The sequence below is a fragment of the Mus caroli genome, unplaced genomic scaffold (genome assembly GCF_978045245.1).
Source record: "Mus caroli unplaced genomic scaffold, Mus_caroli_1 scaffold_3, whole genome shotgun sequence".
NCBI lineage: Eukaryota > Metazoa > Chordata > Mammalia > Rodentia > Muridae > Mus > Mus caroli.
The window spans coordinates 66,361,646-66,383,249 of record NW_028227258.1 but is presented as its reverse complement, the minus strand read 5'-3'; the positions used below and the strand labels follow the sequence as shown (position 1 = coordinate 66,383,249).

General features: G+C 42.0%; 1 protein-coding gene across 5 annotated transcripts in view; it reads left to right on the top strand.

Annotated features, from left to right (window-relative positions):
• Pogz (pogo transposable element derived with ZNF domain) overlaps positions 1-21,604 on the top strand; it is a 45,936-nt gene that overhangs the window by 18,141 nt on the left and 6,191 nt on the right. For 2 of the 5 annotated variants that reach the window (XM_029475118.2, XM_021157778.3), the window contains exons 3-12: positions 971-1,129; positions 5,584-5,759; positions 7,295-7,403; positions 8,971-9,261; positions 9,341-9,550; positions 15,186-15,292; positions 16,081-16,418; positions 17,555-17,709; positions 19,930-20,030; positions 20,457-20,603. In XM_029475118.2, the coding sequence (XP_029330978.1) occupies positions 971-1,129; positions 5,584-5,759; positions 7,295-7,403; positions 8,971-9,261; positions 9,341-9,550; positions 15,186-15,292; positions 16,081-16,418; positions 17,555-17,709; positions 19,930-20,030; positions 20,457-20,603 (1,793 nt within the window). Of the gene's footprint in view, positions 1-970; positions 1,130-5,583; positions 5,760-7,294; positions 7,404-8,896; positions 8,921-8,970; positions 9,262-9,340; positions 9,551-15,185; positions 15,293-16,080; positions 16,419-17,554; positions 17,710-19,929; positions 20,031-20,456; positions 20,604-21,604 lie in introns of all 5 variants that reach the window. The other 3 variants (XM_085835687.1, XM_029475120.2, XM_029475121.2) reach the window with 3 other exon arrangements.

Here is a 21,604-nt window from a genome sequence, read left to right as displayed (position 1 = left end):
AGTATAGGTTTTACAGGTGGCTTATTATGAAGGATTATAAATTCTAGATGTGGTGATGTTAAATCTGAGAGTCCTAAAGAGACACTAGTGTTGTAGAAAGCAAAACATTCAAGTCCTGCTTCAGAAAGGTTGGTGACCAAACTTTGTTGAGATTTAAAAAAAAAAACAAGCAAACAAACACATGGGTGTTTTGCCTGCATGTATGTCTGTACCACATGCATACATGGTGTACACAGTAATCAAAAGATGGCACTGGATCCCCTGGAATGAGGTTACAGACAGTTGTGACTATCATGTGTGTGCTGGGAATTAAACCTGAGTCCTCTGGAAGCCAGTACAAAGACGGATCCAACCTACTAATCCGTCTCTTAGTCCTGCAGTTACTTAACTTAATTAACCAGGAAATGTAAGACAAAGATTGTATGATGGTTGGTTTCACTTGTCGAATTGACACAATCTAGAGTCACAAGAGACTACATTAGGTTGGCCTTGGACATGTCTGTGGAGGATTCCTAGTTCTATTTCATTGATGTCAAAAGTCTTAGCTATTGTGGGCAGCACCATTCCCTAGGAAGAAGATTCTAAACTGTTTAGGAGTGGAGTAAGCTGAGTACTGTTGTGCATGCATTCACTTATGTTCTTTGTTCTTGATTCAGTATAATGTGATGAGCAGCTTCAAGCTCCTGCAGTCTTGAGTTCCCCCACAATGATGGACTGTAATCTGAAATTGTGATCCATATAAGCCCATTCTCCCTTAAGTTGAGTTTGCCAGGGTAGTTATCAGAGCAACAGAAGAAGATAGAAAGACCAAAGAGATTGTGTCTAAATGGTAGGTAGTCTGAGAGACAATTAGGAGGACAAATCATGTCAACAGTTGGAATTTTGAATGAAGTTAGAAACTTTAGGAAGCAGAATCCTTTAGTGTCACCTGTCCCTGTCTCCAAGTGACTATGCCTTCCCTTCCCCACAGTTTCTGTGAGCCAGCAGCCAGTCTCAGCTCCAGTGCCCATTGCTGCCCATGCTTCTGTTGCTGGGCACCTCTCTACATCCACTACTGTTAGTAGCAGTGGGGCACAGAACAGCGACAGTACAAAGAAGACTCTTGTCACACTAATTGCCAACAACAATGGTAAGTGGGATTATTGGGAAAGCATTCTGGGATAGAGGCATGAGAGAATAAAAATGACCTGGAAGCCAGCTGTTGCTGGTAGTGCTATGGCTGTGCTAGCTGGAGGTGTCTTTAGGAACTGTTTGCTGTGGAAGGAACACTGCAGATGATGCTGTTCTTCAGTCAGTGCTGGACTGAGTCAGGTCAGCAGATTCTTGCTGCTGATAATTTCCAGAAGATGAGCTCGGCATTGCTGACTGTCCTAAGATCTGGGGCTATTGGTTGATTTTGTTTGCATGCACGCACAGATGCACATGTACACACAGATACTCTTTAAATCAGAGGAGTCCTGTTCATTTGGTTAACTTTTTTTACAGGTAGCTTTGTGTTGTAAATTTGCTTTGAGAGATTGATTGGTTGTTGGCTCCGTGATATTAAGGAGAAAAGTTGTGTCTACTAGAATGAAGTGGTGAAAGCATAGCATTTTCATGATCAGAGAAACTAAAGTGAGTTTGGTGTTTTAAAACAGGGTCTCATATAGCCCAGACTGGCCAGTTACTCAGTCTTTTTTTTTTTTTTTTTTTTTAATATTATGTGTATATGTTCTTTGCCTGCGTATATTTCCGTGTGCCACTTACATGTCTGATGCCTTCTGAGGGTGTTGGGGCCCCTGGAACTGGAATTATAGATGGTTGTGAGCTGCCATGTGGGTGCTAGAAATTAAACTACTGAGCCGTCTGTCCAGCCCTAGCCTTCAACTCTTGATCTCTACTTGTGCCGCCAGTTCTCAACTTCTATTCCACGATCAGTAACTCTACATGCTGAAGATGATTCCTGATAGTTTGTATTTTAGGATGCATAGCAGTGTATACTTCCATAGACTCATTTGATCTATTGCTACAAGAACTTTATTTGTTGCTTTTTTGAGATTGGGTCTTTCTATGTAGCTCTGGATGGCCTGAAACTTGTTATGTAAACCAGGTTGTTCTCAAACCTGCAGAGATCCACCTGCCTTTGCCTCCTGACTGTGAAAACAGCATCTCCCACCATGTGCTTAGCTGTTTGTTTGTTTGTTTTGGGTGGATTTGTTTCTGTGTGTGTGCATGTACGTTACTAGGAACTGGATGAGCATAGTTGTCTTTGTCATGCCCTGTGTCATCCCCTCCTGCACATACACGCTGGGAATTGAATATAAGGCCTCACTCATAGGTAAACGAGGCCTTCTGAGGTAAACGAACACTTCTAGCACTGAGCTATATTCTCATCTCCAGCACTCTTTTTATGTGTTTATTTTGAGGTAGAATCTAGCTAAACCACCAAGGCTGTCCCTAAACTTGGTCCCTTCTGCTTCGTCTGTCTAAAGAAGGATTTTATTTCTTTTAGAAATAAATTTTATTTTTGTAAGGATAATATGTGGGGCTGGGGATGTAGTTCAGTTAAAATGCATGTATAGAATGTACAGAGCCCTGGGTTAGGTCCCCAGTACCACATAAACTGATGTGGTAGCACTCCACAAGTTGGCAGGAGCATCAGAAGTTAAAGGTCTTTCTTGGTAATGTAGTGGATTTGAAGCCAGCCTGAGCTTCATGGGACCCCGTCATAGAAAAAAAAGAACTGGGGCTAGAGAAATGGCTTATTCATTAAGCCTCGTGCTTGCCACACATGCACAAGGACTTGAGTTCAATTCCCAGGACCCATGTAAAGTCCTGGATACCAAGGAGATGGAAAGAGGTGGATCTTTGGGGTTCACTGTCCAGCTCAGCCTTCTCATCCAGCTCCAGGCTAGTGAAAGACCTTATCTAAAACCAAAGCCAAAATGAGGCAGACAGCACCTCAGCCCAGCCACTGCCCTCCAGCAGCATGCAGGTATACATACACAAAAAATGTGCATTGTGGAAAATGCTAGAAACAGGGCAGGGTGTGGCAGTACATGCCTGTGATCATAGTACTCAGGGTTGTGAGCTCAAAGCCAGTCTGTTATATAGCAAGACCTATCTTAAAAGAACTTTAGCCGGGCGTGGTGGCGCACGCCTTTAATCCCAGCACTCGGGAGGCAGAGGCAGGCGGATTTCTGAGTTCGAGGCCAGCCTGGTCTACAAAGTGAGTGCCAGGACAGCCAGGGCTACACAGAGAAACCCTGTCTCGAAAAAACCAAAGAAAAACAAAAAAACAAAAGAACTTTAGGGGGCTGGAGAGATGGCTCACCAGTTAAGAGCACTGACTGCTCTTCTGAAGGTCATGAGTTCATATCCCAGCAACCACATGGTAGCTCATAGCCATCTGTAATGGGATCTGATACCCTCTTCTGGAGTGTCTGAAGACAGCTACAGTGTGTACTTAGACATAATAATAAAATAAATCTTTTAAAAAAAAAAAGTTAAAGTGGGAGAGAGGAAAAATAGAGAAAATCTAGGTAACAAAGTCAAAGGGATGGGGAATTAACTGTCCTATCTATCATGTGGAAATGATTATAATTCTTCATTTATGTAAATAGTTTTTCTGCACTTTTGTGTGGTGATGTCTTTTTACAAAAATAGAATCATACAGACCACATTTCCCCTACTTTTATTTATCTTGTAATATGTAGTGAATATATTATCATTTTAATAGTTACTTATTACTATGTTTTATTGTTTGTTTTAGATAGGGTCTTACCATGTAACTCTGGCTAAGAATTCACTCTGTAGACTAGACTGGTCTGGAACTCACACAGGTTTATCTGCCTCTGCCTTTGCCTCCCAGGTACTGGGAATAAGCCTTCTCCCATGCCTGGCTGTTTTGCTTTTTAAATTAATTATTTTATGTATATTAGTGCTTTGCCTGCACATATGTCTGTACACTTGGGTGTGCCTGGCGCCATTGTAGGTCAGAAGAGGACAAACAGGAGTTACAGATGGTTGCAGTGGGAATTGAACCCATATCCTCTACAAGAGCAACAAATGCTCTTAACGAACCTTAACCCTAATCCTAACTTTGAGCCAACTCTCTCTGTAACTCTTTATTTTGTTTTTCGAGACAGGGTTTCATGTAGCTCAAGCGAGCCTTGAACTTCCTATTTAGCTGAGGCTGGCCTTATCTCTTAAAGCTTTATTTATTTATTTATTTATTTATTTATTTATTATATGAGTACACCGTAGCTGTTTACAGACACACCAGAAGAGGGCATCGAATCCCTTTACAGATGGTTGTGTGGTTGCTGGGAATTGAACTCAGAACCTCTGGAAGAGCAGCAGTCAGCCCTCTTAACTGCTGAGCCATTTTCCAGCTCCCGTGAAGTGCTAGATTTACAGGTGAATAGACATGCACACATTTTTATTTGTTTTGTTTTTGAGCCTTGGTCTACTGTTTTCAAGATTGGCTTCAAACTTGCCATAGTGACAGGGATGGCCTTGAAATGTTTACCATCCTGCTGTCGGGGTCACAGGCATGACTGCAAGCCTGGCTTGTGCAGTGCTGAGATTTGAAACAAAGGCCTCATGCATGCTGGGCAAGCACTCTGCCAACTATGCTACATATCCAGCCTTTTGTAATGCTTTTGATAACCATTATTTGAGTAACATGTTAACAATAGATTATAAAAAGATACGTTGAAATTTCACTTCTCAGAGCTGCAGTGAGCACTGGATATAAATGTGCAAATACCTCCTGTACTTAAGGTGGGTGGAGAGTACTGGCTGGGTTTGGAGCCAGCCTGGGCTATAACAAGGCGGTCTCAGAAAACATCTTCTCCAACAAGGCCATACATCCCATTCCTTCTTCAACTGTTCTATTAACTGCAGCCCAAGCATTAACATAACAGCTTATAGGAACCATTCTCACCCGAGCCACCACATTTGGTATTTCCTATAGAAGAATGTCTCGTGTTATTTGGCATCTAACTAAATGAGAACCTTTCTCAAACAGCAATGAAGTAGTTTAGGGTCAGTGAGATGGTTCAGTGAGCAAGTAAAGGGCACTTGCTGCTAAGCTTGAGATGCCTCCCACACTTATACTCACACACATACACATACACATACAACCACACACACACATTTATAAGTAAATGTATAAAAAAAAAAGTTTAAAAGAGGATTAGCTAACAACAAATTACCTTCTTACAAAAAGATTTTACTTAAAATATGGAAAGTCTTTCCTTTTTGGCTCTGCTGATTGGGGTAGGGGGGTATGTGGTAACTTAACTCATTAGTGTGAAGCTAGGAACTGGTGCCTTTCAGCCTTAGGCAAGGCATGGGTGGGTTAGTGAACTACCCTGACCCACTTGTCTTGTGTTAGCTGTAGAGTTGGCTGAAGCTTAAGTTGGAGTGAGTTTGGTGCCATAAGCTGAGGTGAGTAGTAGCAGTTAAATGGTTTTGATATCTGAGACACTGTTTCTTAGCTGAAATAATAATGTTTCTTATGAATACAAATTTAGCAATGTTTCTAACATCCCTTTCTTGTTCTGTTTTCCTTTGTGTTGTCTGCCTTTTACCCTTTAGCTGGTAATACTTTGGTCCAGCAAGGTGGACAGCCACTCATCCTCACCCAAAACCCAGCACCAGGTCTGGGAACAATGGTTACTCAACCAGTATTGAGACCTGTCCAGGTCATGCAGAATGCCAATCATGTGACTAGCTCCCCTGTGGCCTCACAACCTATCTTCATCACTACCCAGGTGAGTGGGATTTTGAATTCTAGGCCTGGTAGGGGAGATAGACTGTGAGCCTCCAGAGGCTTAGCCTTGGACAGGGTCTTCATCACTGTTAGAATTTGAGTTTCTCTGGACTGTTTCATGGGATCCTGCCTGTGGAGTGCCCAGCATAGCATCATGGCTACATGATATTTTCATACACCTGAGAGGTCTGTTGAGTTGATTAAAGTCTGAACAGAAATCATCATTGGGAAACTTAAAATTAGAAATGCTTCACTCAGGGCTGGAGAGATGGCTTACCCAAGAAGAGCATTTGTTGTTGTAGCACAGGACCCAGGTTCAGTTCCCAGCACCTACATGTCAGCTCACAACTGTGTCTGTAACTTCACTTTCAGAAGGCCTGATGCCTTCTGACCTCCATAGACACCAGGCATCCCTGTGGTGCACATACATATGTGCAGGGAAAACACTCATACACGCAAAAGAAATCTTAAGAAAAAAGTGAAGCCTTCGAATTTGCCTTGTAAGGGTATCTTTTATCTGGGCTGCTTCTGCCCCCTAGGATGAATTCATTGACTTTTGATTACATGTATAAAATAAGTGGTCTTTGAAGAAGAAGAGGAAGAGGAAGAAGAGGAGGAGGAGGAGGAAGAAGAAGAGAAGAAGAAGAAGAAGAAGAAGAAGAAGAAGAAGAAGAAGAAGAAGAAGAAGAAGATGGCGACTTGCCATACAGTGTACTCGTTGGAAGTTGAAAGCCCAAATCTGAGTAGAATTTAAAGGCACATGCTTCTCTCTGCCTTAGTATTTATCAGAGGTTTGTTGCCTTTGAAATGGGCTTTGATAGCAACATATTTAAAAAAAAAAAGGATTGTTTATATGTTGAATACTAGGTTATACATTAGGGATTTCTTTTCCCCCTTCAAAGCACCAGTGTGTGGATGCATAGGTTTGTTGGTTTTGGTTACTTAATAGTTTGCTAAACACTGTGGGTGTGGAGGTGCATACTTGTAATCCCAGCTTTTAGGAGAATGAAGCAGAAAACTGTCATAAATTCAAGGCTTGCCTAAGCTCCATAGCAAGTTTAAGGCCAACCTGGGCTATATAAACCTCGTCTCAAAAAACAAAATCTGGGAAGTGGTGGTGCATGCCTTTAATCCCAGCACTTGGAAGGCAGAGGCGGGCAGATTTCTGAGTTCGAGGCCAGCCTGGTCTATAGAGAGAGTTCCAGGACAGCCAGAGCTCTACAGAGAAACCCTGTCTAGAAAAACCAAACCAAACAAAAAAACCCCCAAAGATGTTTGCCAACAGAATTAGGAGTTTGGGGGCAGCCTAGGCTACATAACAACCAGTCTCAAAGCAAAAACAAACAAACAGAAAACCAAAAAAACACCCCGCAAAAACCTAGCACACCAGATTTTCCTAAAATTCTCCATTTCGGTCATTTGAAAGCTGAAACTGTAGAGAGAGCCGCTAGGTGAGACTGGAGCCTTCAGTCATATTATATTCAGAGTTTGGCTAGTTGATATCTATGTTAAAGGTCATTTTTCTTTTTAATTCAGGGATTTCCTGTAAGGAATGTTCGGCCTGTACAAAATGCAATGAATCAGGTTGGGATTGTGCTGAACGTACAGCAAGGCCAAACAGTTAGACCGATTACATTGGTCCCAGGTAAGGAGATACTTATAACCTGGCATCCAGATACTTACTTTTATAGTTTCAGGATATTCTAGGTCATTTGGAAGCATGTATTTAAACAGAATTTTAAAGCACCATGTTAACAATTTAAGCCCAATTTTAGAAAGTCTTCCTAAGCTTTGACCAGGTGGTGATTTTATTTTTGTAACTTCACTACCCTTCATGAGGTAAAATAAGTCTCATTTAGTCATTACCAGTATCTGCTGATGAGGTCAGCTATTGTCCTGAAAGAATATTACTAATGCAAACTCACAAATCTAATACTCCATATACATATACTCACTTATGTGGTAGGATTATAAATTGAATTTTACTTTAGTTTTAAAGCATTGGTTTTGGATATGCCACCAGGTATGGTGGCACACTTCCTGGAATCCAGCATTCAGGAGGGTGAAGCAGGATTACTGTGAATTCAAGGCCAAGTCCTGTCTCAAGAAACAAACTAAGGCAGAGGTTGGGGGAGGACTTTAGATATAAATGAAGTAATGGGATGTGCTTTGAGGATAATACTACCAATGACCATATAATGGAATATTGGGGTTGGAGGGTGTAGCCAGGAGTAGAGTGCATGCTTAGCATTGTTGAGGCCTTGGGGTCAACTTCCAGTACCAAAAGATTCTTACAATTCCCCCCAAGTCACATTTCTTAAATATTAGATTTTCTACAGTTTGGCTCAAAAAGAGAATAACTTTATTTAATTGTGTAAATGGTCCTCAGGACCATTAGGTGTCTTGGAACTAAAGGGACTTGCCTCCAAGCCTGACAACCTGTGTTCACTCCCTAGAAGCTACATGGTGGAAAGAAAGAACCAGCTCCCACATGGTGCACTCTGACCTCCACTTGCACACTGTGGTATGCATGCCACCCACACACATAGATACTCACATACTCAAAGAAATACAAGTACAGTCGGGAGCCTCTGTAGTTGGCTTTCTAAAGCTTTTTTGTTTTTGTTTTTGTTTGTTTGTTTGTTTCTTTTGTTGTTGTTTCAGAGCCTTCAGGGCTTTTTAGGGCATAAATCTGATCCGATTTCTCTGTAACATTCTGGTGTTCCCTAAATATTTCTCACTGGAATTGTCTACAGTTCTAGAAAATGGTTAACCTTTGAGACATTCTAGTAGAGTAGATTGCCTGTCCTATTTGAGTGGATAGAAGAAAATGGAAAATTCTTTTAGAATTCTGAAAAAAGACTTTAAGGATCAAGTCTGCCCTTTGGCCTGTATATACCCATTCTTTTCCCACTTCTAATATGGAGGCCAAGCTACTGTAAAAAAGATAGTGTGGAAGGTATCTGAAAGGAGTTGGTGAGGGTTTCTTCTAATGACTGCTTTATGAAACTTTGGATAATCCCTTTTGTTCAATGGACAGCTACAGCTTCCTTAGATGTTAAGGTGGATACTGCTCTTAGTAACCTCTGGTGGTCAGTCAGTTCAGGGAATAACTTTTTCCTGTTCTTGTATTTCTAGGAAAGGCAAGAAAATATTTTATAGGTGAGCTCACTGATGAAGGTTTGGGACTCTTTTTGTCTCTCTTTTAAAAGCCCCAGGTACACAGTTTGTTAAGCCGACAGTTGGCGTCCCACAAGTGTTCTCTCAGATGACCCCCGTGAGGCCAGGCTCCACAATGCCTGTGAGGCCCACCACCAACACCTTTACCACCGTCATCCCAGCTACTCTCACCATCCGAAGCACTGTCCCACAATCACAGTCCCAGCAGACCAAGTCCACCCCCAGTACCTCCACTACTCCCACTGCCACACAGCCAACCTCACTGGGGCAGCTAGCTGGTCAGCCTCCAGGCCAGTCCAACCAGACCTCGAATCCCAAACTAGGTGAGACTTGGATGAGGAGACGGCAGAACAGCATGGGGTAGTGGGTGGGAAACAGATGATTTTCACTTGGTCAATGTAGCTCCCTCCTTCCCCTCTCCACCTGCAGTGAGCATTGCCAGCTTTGTCACTGTGAAGCGACCTGGGGTTACAGGTGAAAATAGCAACGAAGTGGCCAAATTGGTGAATACTCTTAACACTGTCCCTTCCCTGGGCCAGAGTCCTGGGCCCGTGGTGGTGTCCAACAACAGTTCTGCTCAAAGAACCAGTGGACCTGAATCTTCAGTGAAAGGTAAGGTGAGACACTGAGCACCAGTCATGCAGTCATGCAGAAAACATTGGTAAAGCGGTTATTGCATTGAGACCATTGTGAAATGGGGAAATAAAATAGGATGCAGGTGCTTTGATCTGTTTTTACAGAAATGGTAATGTAGTAAAAGATTGAAAATGTAGCTGTAACAGCTTTGGGGATCAATTAGAGACACAGATATGTTGATGAAAGATGTCAGTGGAGCAGTGGATTTTCTGAGGCGAATTTTTTTTAAAGATGTATTTTATGCATGTGGGTGTGTTGTCTTCATGTCCATCTACATATCATAAGAGGACATTGGATCTCATAGGACTACAGTTATAGACAGTTGTGAGTTGCCACATGGGTGCTGGCAATTATACTAAAGACCTGGAAGATCTACCAGTGCTCTTAATCACTGAGCCATCTCTCTGGGCTCTGTGGAGGCAGTTTTTACAGTTGAGATGTGCTAGAGAGGTTTTCAGGAAGATAAGAATATGAATATGAGAATATTTAAAGGTCCAGAGCAGGGACTGGTAACTTTCTGTGAACATTCTAGGCTTTGCGTGGAACATGTTCTCTGTTCTGAGTACTTAGGTAAGCTGGTGCCATTGTATACAAGCAGCTGCCGATGATGACAGTGGCAAGAGCTGGATGCTGTTGTTTATGGGCTCTGAATTTAGAATTTTATATACTTTAAATGTGCCTCAAATTTTTCTTTTGGTTTCATTTCAACTATGTAAGAAATGTTGAATCTTTTTAAACACATTGAAAAACATAGTCACAAAAAATTGAAATTCTTACTTTCTATGCAATATAAAAATTAATTCAAAGCCAGATGTAATGGTGAATGCCTTTAAACCTAGTGCTTGGGATGCAGAGACAGAGTTTGAGGCCAACCTGGTCTATATAGTGAGTTGTAGGTCCGCCAGGGCAACATAAAGAAGACTTGTCTCAACAACAACAAAATAAAAACCTCTAGGTAAGTCAAAACCCAAGCAAACACGGAAGCTGTAAAACTGAGAAGAGAGCTTGACATGAGGTTGGCATGTGTTAGTGCATGTCTGTAATCTCAGCACTCAGGAGCCTGAGAATAAGAAAGGGCTTGTGAATGTGAGGCCAGTGTGGGTTACACAGGGCGATCGGTACCTCAAAAATCCAGAACAGAACAAACCAGCCAACTCAGGATGGGGGATGACGAGAGGTAGCTTGGTCAATAAAGTGCTTACCGCCGGGCAATGGTGGCGCGCGCCTTTAATTCCAGCACTTGGGAGGCAGAGGCAGCCGGATTTCTGAGTTCCAGGACAGCCAGAGCTATACAGAGATGCTCTGTCTCGAAAAACAAAACAAACAAACAAAAATAAATAAAGTGCTTACTGTCTAAGCACTAATACCTGACCTAGATCCCCAGTGCTTAGTAAAAGCCAGCATGGTGGCACATGCTTGTGACTTCAGCATCAAGGGATCATGGAGTTCACTGGCCTCTCAGTCTAGCTAAAACAGTGCAGTGACTATCAGGCTAAAAACTCTGTCTCAGGGGCTGGTGAGATGGCTCAGTGGGTAAGAGCACCCGACTGCTCTTCTGAAGGTCCAGGGTTCAAATCCCAGCAACCACATGGTGGCTCACAACCATCCGTAACGAGATCTGGCACCCTCTTCTGGAGTGTCTGAAGACAGTGTACTTACATGTAATAAATAAATCTTAAAAAAAAAAAAAACTCTGTCTCAGAAATAATTTGGACCAGAGCTACAGAGAGAAACCCTGTCTTGAAAAGAAAGAAAGAGAGAGAGAGAGAGAGAGAGAGAGAGAGAGAGAGAGAAAGGAGAAAGAAAGAAAGAAAGAAAGAAAGAAAGAAAGAAAGAAAGAAAGAAAGAAAGAAAGAAAGAGAAAGAAAGAATGAATTTGGAGTGTGATAGAGGAAGGGGCCTGAAGTTACTAATCTCTGGCCTCTACAGGTAAGAATATCCACACATACATAATACATACATATGTATACACATACAAAAAGAAAAAAGTTGACACAGTTCCACATGACTGTAAATAGACCTAGCAACTTGTGAGACCAAAAAATGGATCGCTGTGTACCCATTATGACCAAGGGTATAGGCCATGCTGAGAACCTATCTTAAAAATCAATAACCAGTGTGATGGCTTATACCTGTAATTTAGCAGTCAGGAGGCCAATGCATGAAAATTACTGTACACACGTAAGGTCCTGCCGTAAAACAGCTAACCAGAACCAGAAGTCCCGGGAAGAAGCATGGGAGGAAAGCTTCACATGATTAGATTTGACAACAGTTTCTCACATGCCAAAAGCACAGGCAAGAATCAAAATTGCTAAATTTGAAATTTTAAGTTTGCATGCATCAGAGAACACTAGCAGCACAATGAAAACGTAACCTGTAGAATGGGAGGGGTGGCAGATATAATATGCTAAGAAATTACTACTAATGACTAAATAATCTGTGTACTGTGCAAAAATAACCTACCACCATTACTGCCAATCTAAGGTGAGGCTAAGCAGGTGTGACGGCTCAGCAGGTGAAGGTGCCTGCCACCAAACTTGATAGAGCACTTGATTTCTATCCCTGGAACCTGCATGATGGGGTGAGCCATTGGCCTCTAAATGCCTGCTGTGTGGCATGTGTGTAAACACACAAAATGTTGTGCCTGTTATAGTGACCCGTGCTTTTAATTCCAGCACTTGTGAGGCAGAGGCAGGCATATCTCTGAATTTGAGGCTAGCCTGGTCTATAACCCTTATCTCAAAAAGCAAAAACAAAACTTTTTTTAAAATGAGGCAAAGAGGGCTTATGGAGAAGTAGCAGAGAGAAAAATCCCTCCCCAGTGTGTGTGATCTCTGGGTTCCACCCCCAGCAGGTGGCAGGTTGGGGAGACATCTCTTAAGATAGTCATGAAATATCTGATAAGCATCCGGTGGCCAGGAGCATCAGTCTGCTTAGGGAAACACAAAAACCCTGGTGAAATAACATCAGTACCCATTAGAATAGCTATCAGAAAACAAGCAAACAACTCAACTAAACTAGCCAAATAACTCAGAAACACAAATACTGTATGTTTTTTCGTGGATCCTAATTTCTATTTTGTATAAGTATGTATTTTATTTTTATATGAATAAGTGTAGACAGACGCCAGGAAACCACAAACGTACAAATGGTTGGGGAAGAGAGGTGAGCAGAGGACCCGGGAGGAGCCAGGCGTGGTGGCGCACGCCTTTAATCCCAGCACTTGGGAGGCAGAGGCAGGCGGGTTTCTGAGTTTGAGGCCAGCCTGGTCTACAGAGTGAGTTCCAGGACAGCCAGGGCTACATAGAGAAACCCTGTCTCGAACGCCCCCCCCCCCCCAAAATAGAGCAATCAGGGAGGAGATATTAATAGACCCATGTGATAGGAAGTGGAGGGGAGTCCTGGGATTGTAAGCAGGACCAGGGGTAGGTAAAGGAAAGGAGCAGACATGTGTAGAGAGGATCAACCAAGACTGGGTGTGCATGAAACTGCCACAAGGAACTTCCTTTGTATGTTGGCTGAAAAAGAAGATGGTGTGTAACTAGGAAAATGATCTCTTCAGAGAAGATCTAAGATTATGAGAAAGTAGTGCCTTGATCTAGCCAAATGATTATACTCTTTCTTCATGAAATATGTGGATCGAAGTTGAATAATTCAGAATATAATAAAAGGAAGTGTCGGAATATAGTTAGAGGAAGCTATAATTGTTTTTTGTTGTTGTTTTGCTTTTTTTCAGTTTTTCTTATTTGTTGTGTATGGGTGTTTTGCCTTCATATGTGTGCATGCCTGGTGCCCATACGAGCCAGAAAAGGGCATCAGGCCTCCTTAAACTGGAGTTAAAGATGTTTGTGTAGCACTGTGTGTTCTTAATACCTGAGCCATCTGTCCAGTTGTTTTCAAAAGTAACAGAATGGGCTGGTAGGGTAAGATGGTTCAGCATGCAAAGCTGCACACTGCCATACCTGACAGACAGCATGAGTTTGATCTCTGGGACCCACACTGAAGGACAGAACTGACCACACACACACAATAGATTTAAGTGACATTCAGGTGAGGATATAGAGGAAGTGGACCTCTGTGTACTATTGGCAAGGACATAACACTGTTCAGATACTGTGAGAAATAGTATGACGCGTCTCCACAACATTTTTAAGTTTCCATATGCTTTAGAAGCTTGGTGTTTGAGCATAGATTGAAAAGAATTGACAGCAGAGTCTAGAACAGAAACCTGTAACCTGTGCTCACAGCAATGTCAGTCACAATTGGCAAAAGGTGGGAACAGCCTAATTCACATTGCAGTCCTGAGTGGATGAACGAACGATATGTGTTATGTTCACACAATAGTCAATAGTGCTTAGGCTTAAAAAGGAACTCTTTTTTTTTCTTTCCAGAAATTTTTTTTATTTACTTTTGTGACTATATTTTAATTATATTTCTTCTTTCCCTTTCCTCCCTCCAAACCTTCCCACATATCCCTCCCCCACCTTCTACAAACTTATGACCTCCTTCCATCAGTTGTTATTATATACATATATGTATTTGTATATACATGCATATTCCTAAATATAACCTGTGTAGTGCATATAATGTTACTTGTAAGTATAGGAAGTATTTTTGACACAATACAACATGGAGAACTTTAAAGGCATTGTTAGGCTCTGTGAGATGGTATCAAAGTCCAGACCAACCAGGGTTGCATAAGGAAGATCCTGGTCAGAAAGGCCCGTTGTAGTCCTAGCTCCTGGCGTGGGTAGACGGGAGGATCAGGAATTCACAGCCAGCCACAACTGTATCTTATCTTTAAGGCTGGTGTGGACTACAAGAGGCAGGCACTGTCTTAGATAAAACTGTCCCCCAAAATAGTTTCCATTTTATAAGTTGAGACAAGTTCTGGAAATTATACATGAATGTACTTCCTCCCCTGAAGCTGACTTGAAGCTAGTTACACTCTGAGTGCTGCTTTCTGTGTATCATAGTGTCACAATTGATACATAGTTTTGCTTTTAAATGTGCTGTCCCTTTGTAAGCCAAATGGTCTGTAACTAGATAGTATAGACCGAGCTGGCCTGGGACTTCAGATCCTCTAACTAGATACATAGACGAAGCTGGCCTGGAACTTGATCCTCTTTTCCCCTCCCAAGCACTGAATTTACAGGTATACATCGCTGTGCTCAGTTCCATTACAGTTTTTAAAAAGAAAATGTCTGCCAAGCACATGGTACATGCCTGTTATCCCAGCACTTGAGAGTGGAAACAGGTTAATCATGAGGTCAGTGTTAGCCTCGATTACACAAAGATGCTCTCTGAAAACAAACCAGAAAACCATAAATGGGAGAGAAAGAAAAAACTTTACCTAATTGGAGTTGGTGGTTTAAAAAAGGGGGTGTGGCATTTGTAGCTCATGAATCAAAATAGAAACTGGCTGCTAGTTGAGATGGTCTCTGGGCATCAGTTTGCCAGCCCTGGCCTAGAGTTAGAACAGAAAAGGGACTGTGTCTCACACACAGTGCCTCTCATGCTTGCTCTTTACTCTTGGCTCTCTCCTCAGGGACTGTGCAGTCTCGTCCCCATATGCTTTACTAATCTTAACAATTCTTGTCCCTTCTTCCAGTGACCTCTTCCATCCCAGTGTTTGACCTCCAGGACGGTGGACGGAAAATATGTCCACGGTGTAATGCCCAGTTCCGTGTTACTGAAGCTTTGAGAGGTCACATGTGTGTAAGTGATACCACCCATGATAAAGATCCAGCTTAAGTGGCCTCTTCTACCTCTTCTAATACTGGAATCATGAAAAGCAGATGCTTAAATTGGCTTGGAAACTTGTAAAAGCTGTTCTTTCTTGTGTTTTGTTGTAGAATAGGGCTATGAAAACTGGGACTGTGATAAAATACATATAAAGACCGCCAATAGGTGATTGAGCACTTACTGTCTTACGTGATCGATCTGATCTCATAGGACAGCAAGTTTGTCAAATAAGACCTCAGCTCCATTTTAACTCCATCACTGGGAGTATGAAAACCTGTTACCTTGTCCCTGCTTTATTTGTCGTCGTTCAATTTTCTTGTATCAGTCCAAATGGAGCAGTTGGACCATCTTTCTCTAGAAAGCTTAGAGTCAAGTGATGCTAGTTCAAGACTCAAGAAAGGCGGGAGAGGAGCAGTGAGTGAGAGGTACAAGGCTTGAGGCTGTGTGGACATGGAAAAGAGAAGTGTAAACTCTTGGGGCCACTGAAGGAAATGAGATGAAAGCTGGACGAAGACCACCTTAAACCCAGCTCAGTGTGCCGGCAAATGCCTACAGTCCCAGCTACCCAGTAGGCTGAGGCAGAAGGATTTTGTGAACCAGTGGCCTAGCCTAGACAGCTTAAATAAGATCCCAGTGTCCAAAAACATGTCCTTTATTACCTACATTAACAAAGCATTCCAAAGGACTGTAAGTGACATGATGGATTTATTATCTCGTCCTAGTTCCTGATAAATGGAATGTTGATGTCGTTTCTTTTACAGTACTGCTGCCCTGAAATGGTTGAGTACCAAAAGAAAGGCAAGTCCCTCGATGCAGAGCCCAGTGTCCCATCGGCAGCAAAGCCCTCGTCCCCTGAGAAGACAGCCCCTGTTACTTCCACACCCTCCTCTACACCAATTCCTGCTCTCTCACCACCTACCAAAGTACCAGAGCCAAATGAGAATGCTGGAGATGCTGTCCAGACCAAGCTTATTATGCTGGTCGATGATTTCTACTACGGACGGGATGGGGGCAAAGCAGCCCAGCTCACGAGCTTTCCTAAGGTTGCCACGTCTTTCCGATGCCCTCATTGTACTAAGAGGCTAAAGAACAACATTCGGTAAGCTTGAAACAACAGCCTGCACAGAAGTGCACAAGTGTTCTTATTACATAGTTAAGTTTTTCTTTTGGGAAATATTAACTATGATGCAGTCTTTCTTCTTTTATGGTTTTTTTTGAAATGGGTTTTCTGTGTATAACTGGCTGTCCTGCAACTCACTCTGTAGAGCAGGCTGGCCTCAAACTCAAGAGATCTGTCTTCTCCTGAATGCTAGAACTAAAGGCATTTACCACCACCACCACCACCTGACTTAGACAGTCTTGTTAGAATTTTTAGTGGGCAATACTGTTGAATTATTTCATTATGGTAATAAGAGATACCTTTAACTTTGAGTAAGGAACACAGTCTCCTTGAACAGAATATTCTTTTAGTTTTAAGAACTTGTTATGGCCGGGCGTGGTGGCGCACACCTTTAATCCTAGCACTTGGGAGGCAGAGGCAGGTGGATTTCTGAGTTCGAGGCCAGCCTGGTCTACAAAGTGAGTTCCAGGACAGCCAGGGCTACACAGAGAAACCCTGTCTCGAAAACAAACAAACAAACAAACAAACAAACAAAAAAAGAACTTGTTATATGGGGGCTGGACAGATGGCTCAAAGTTAAGAGCACTGACTATTCTTCCAGAGCACGTAGGTTCAGTTCCCAGCACCCACATGGCAGCTGAGAACTGTCTGTAACTCCTGGATCTGACACCCTCACATATATAGATATGGATGGATGGATGGAGATGTAAGTATAGATGTATACATAAGCAAAACTTCAATGCATGTAAAGTAAAAATAAATTATTTTAAGAAGTATCTATTAATATGGAGCTGGAGAAAGGGCACAGAAATTAAAAGTGCATTCTGCTCTTACAGAGGACCTGAGTTCAAGTCCCAGTATCCACATAAGGTGGCTCACAAATGTCTGTAACTTCAGCTACGGCCTCCTTCAGCACTTGTATGAATGACCCTATACACAGACACACATAAATACACAGAATTTGTAAAGGACCATCTTTCTGGGCTCAGAAAAAGACTCTCCCAAATGGAGGGAGTTGTAGTTGGGGAGCAAATCATATTTGTTCATAACTGTATCATATCTTTCATCGACTGCTGACTTAGTTTTCTGTACTTTCTCTTTGTGCTGTGCTACAGATTCATGAACCACATGAAGCACCACGTAGAACTTGATCAACAGAATGGTGAGGTGGATGGTCACACTATCTGCCAGCACTGTTACCGCCAGTTTTCCACCCCTTTCCAGCTCCAGTGCCACTTGGAAAATGTTCATAGTCCCTATGAATCTACTAGTAAGTTTGAAAACTCAAACTCCAGCAGAGGGGTGGGATCTATGTTTTCTTTGCTTACTAAATGGCACTAGCAGAGAGCTCATTATACCCAGATAATAGTAATACAGGAGTACTTTTCTCTATTTTCTAACAAGCATGATTTTAAAGTACTTTGCTATTAAATTGGTGTTGTCCGTGAAATAGTAGGTGGTGAGCTAGAATGTTAGTTACAGGTTTTACAAAATAGGAACAACACCAAACACTTAGAATAACAGAAGTCATCTGCTTAAAACATACATTTGTTGTTTGTTTGTTTGTTTGTTTGTTTGTTTTAGACACAGGGTTTCTGTGTGTGTGTAGCCCTAGCTATTCTGGACTCACTTTGTAGACCAGGCTGGCCTCAAACTCACAGAGATCTGCTTGCCTCTTGTCTCCTGAGTGCTGGGTGAAACATAAGCTTCTATTGAGTTGAGTTCTTTCTTGGTTGGTTGGTTGGTTGGTTGGTTTAGTTTTTGAGACAGAGCTTTTCTGTGTAGCCCTGGCTGTTCAGGAACTCACTCTGTAGATCAGGCTGGGCTAGAACTCAAAGAGATCTGCCTGCCTCTGCCTCCCAGTCTATTCACCACTCCCACCCCCCATGCTGCGATTAAAGGCATGCACCACCTCTGCCCTGCTTCCAGATTCTGGAGCTGGAATTAAAGATGCTTGTGAGCTGCCCAGTGTGGATGCTGGGAACTGAACTCCAGTTCTTTGCAAAAGCAGTTACTGCTTTTAATATACTTTAACCACTGAGCCATCTCTCCCTTTTTATTCAGAATATTTCTTAAAGGATTGTCAATTTTGTTGAAAATGCAAATTATCTTAAGTATAGGAGCTTATATAATTATAGTATGTAGAGTAAGACAATATTATATGTTAGATTTAGAGGCTCATTGAAGGCAGAAGTAGGAAGGCCACTTAGTTCAAGGCAAGCCTGGCCTACATAGTAAGGTCCTATCTCAAAATAAGATAATATTACAAACATGTCTTATATGATAGCTATTATGGGTAAGATCATTACGATAGGGGAAAAGATTTTGTCGCCAGGTTTCACAAAACATGGTGATAAACTTTTAGTTTTAAATATAGGAAGGAGTTAGAAAGATTCAGAGGGTGGGCCATTCATTGTCTAATAAATACTTAAAACTTTAAGTCTATGTTTATATTTGCAGAAACTTGAAAGACCAGTGGACAAAGGAAAACACAGACAAATATAGCTCTTTTGCTAGCCATACTTTATAATTCAAAATATGAAGCAATTAAAAATTTTACCAAAAATTTAGAATCATATCCTTTTAATCAAGCTTGACAAATTTCTGAGCATAATTCTCTTGAATCTGCTCATACTGAAAGAGAAGTGACATTATATACACCATTAACACCAGCACTTGGGAGGCAGGGACAGAATGATAGAAATCTGAGTTGCAGGTTTATCATAAGCGTTATGATTATGATAACATTAATTTACATTATATACATAAGCGTTGCAGGCTATACAGGGTTGTGTAGTAAGACCCTGTCACAAAAACAAAAAAGCAAACATCTCTTAGTGTTTGTCAGCCATTTCAGAACAAATTCTTCCTTGTACTTCATGGACAGTCAGTAGATATTTATGAATTATTTATAAATGAACATCTTTGTTCCTGGGTATAGGCTTAAACTCATGTTGTGGTTTGAAAGCACTTACTCGGCAGTGAGAGACCCATGCTGTAGATGGATTGGAAGCTGATGGGCAGCAGTCAGTTGTGAGGGTTTCTACCATGTTCTTGTCTATCATAACAGAGGTGGCAGTCTAGGTCACAGTGGGTATGTCCTAAAGAAATAAGAGATAGGAAATGGACAGAAGGCGAATGTGACTTCAAGGTAGGAGCAAAGAGGGAATGTCTGGTTTAAAATGCAAATAGTTCACAGTCTCCTAGACTAGAGCTTTGTTAAAAGGCTGAGTTAGAGAGAGGGATATTATCATCAGCAACACAAATGTTAGAGCAGAACCAGTGTACAGATGTGATGTGTCGGTGGATCTTAAGAGATATGGTCTTGCACTTGGGTAACAGAGGCAGGTGGATTTCTGAGTTTGAGGCCAGACTGGTCTACAGAGTGAGTTCCAGGACAGCCAGGGCTACACAGAGAAACCCTGTCTCAAAAAACCAAAGAGAGAGAGAGAGATCCAAGTCCATGTCTCAATGATTTTTCTTCTTCCAGCCAAGTGCAAGATCTGTGAGTGGGCCTTTGAAAGTGAGCCCTTGTTCCTCCAGCATATGAAGGACACGCACAAGCCTGGAGAGATGCCTTATGTTTGTCAGGTAATGCCTTTTTCAAACTGATTGTAAACAATACACTAATGGATATTTCTAAATACCCACTGTACAGCTTCCATTTATGAGCTCTGAAGAGCGATGGGAAGAGTAATAGTGCAGCTCCTATAGGTAGGACTTTGTAGAAGATAACACCCAGACAGGGGACTCAGTGCATACCAAGAGCCGTCTCCCGAGCCCGTCTCAGGATAGAGGATGCTTTTCTGTCTTAGAGAGTGTGGGTTGTTACCAGACTCTGCTGCCCTTTACTGTCTCCATCACAGCTAAGCTTACCATCCACATAGATCTCCCGTGCAGATCCAGAACAGTGACACCTGTGCATTTAAGAATACTCCTGGATCAATCTTTGTTGTTATTTCTCTTTATGGCTCCAGTTGTTCACCTTACCCTTATTTTCTTTCTTGAATAACTCAGGTGTGTCAGTATCGCTCCTCCCTCTACTCTGAGGTAGATGTCCATTTTCGGATGATCCATGAAGATACTCGGCATTTGCTTTGCCCGTATTGCCTAAAAGTCTTCAAAAATGGCAATGCCTTCCAGCAACACTACATGAGGCACCAGGTATCAAGCACAAGCAATCCTGTATTCTTATTTGAGGTTTTGGCTCCTAGGGACAGGGTTGAGATAGATAAATAATGTTGGTAGAGAAGATAATATTGTGTTAGCAAACATCATTCAGTTCTTGTTTCTTCCTACACACTAGGTTAGATGTTAGAGGTTTAGTGTTAAAAGGAAAATACACACACAGACACACACACACACACACACACACACAGACACACACACAGACACACACACACACACACAAACATGAGGGCTTTGTGAATAGGGGAAGATACAGAGAAGCATCTATTCTGGGAACTGAAGGAATATCCAGAAAGAAGTGCTGTTTCAGGTCTGAAGGATGAATAATGGTGGGGAATAAAATAGGACGAGCGGACTGGTGAGATGGCTCAGTGGTTAAGAGCGCCGACTGCTCTTCCGAAGGTCCGGAGTTCAAATCCCAACAACCACATGGTGGCTCACAACCATCCATAACGAAATCTGATGCCCTCTTCTGGAGTGTCTGAAGACAGCTACAGTGTACTTACATATAATAAATAAATAAATCTTTAAAAAAAAAAATAGGACAGAGCCAGTGTGTAGGGAGGTAAAGAGTGTTTAGAGCAAACGGTAGAGTACAAGGTACATGTTGGAAGCTATGTGCGGATAGATTATGGGGATTCTCCTAGGCTAGGAAAAGGATTCAAGTTCTGCAGTGATAGGTTTAAGATTTTACACTGCCAGCACTAAGTAAACTAAGTCCAAGCTAGAGCAGAGGGAAAAGATTACCCAAAGGCTTTAATCAGGTAGGCCATATTAGTGGTTGTTGGCTTTTGAAGTAGAGAAAAGGGATGGAGTCAAGAGGCATTGCTAAAATTATATATATTTACAATGCAGAGATGGGTTAAGTGAGATAGCAAGGGAGTAAGAGTGGCTCCTGAAACAAACACTGCCTTTGTCAAGCTGCATACTCAAAAACAACTGTATATAAAGATGTATTAAGCCCCCTACCCCACATT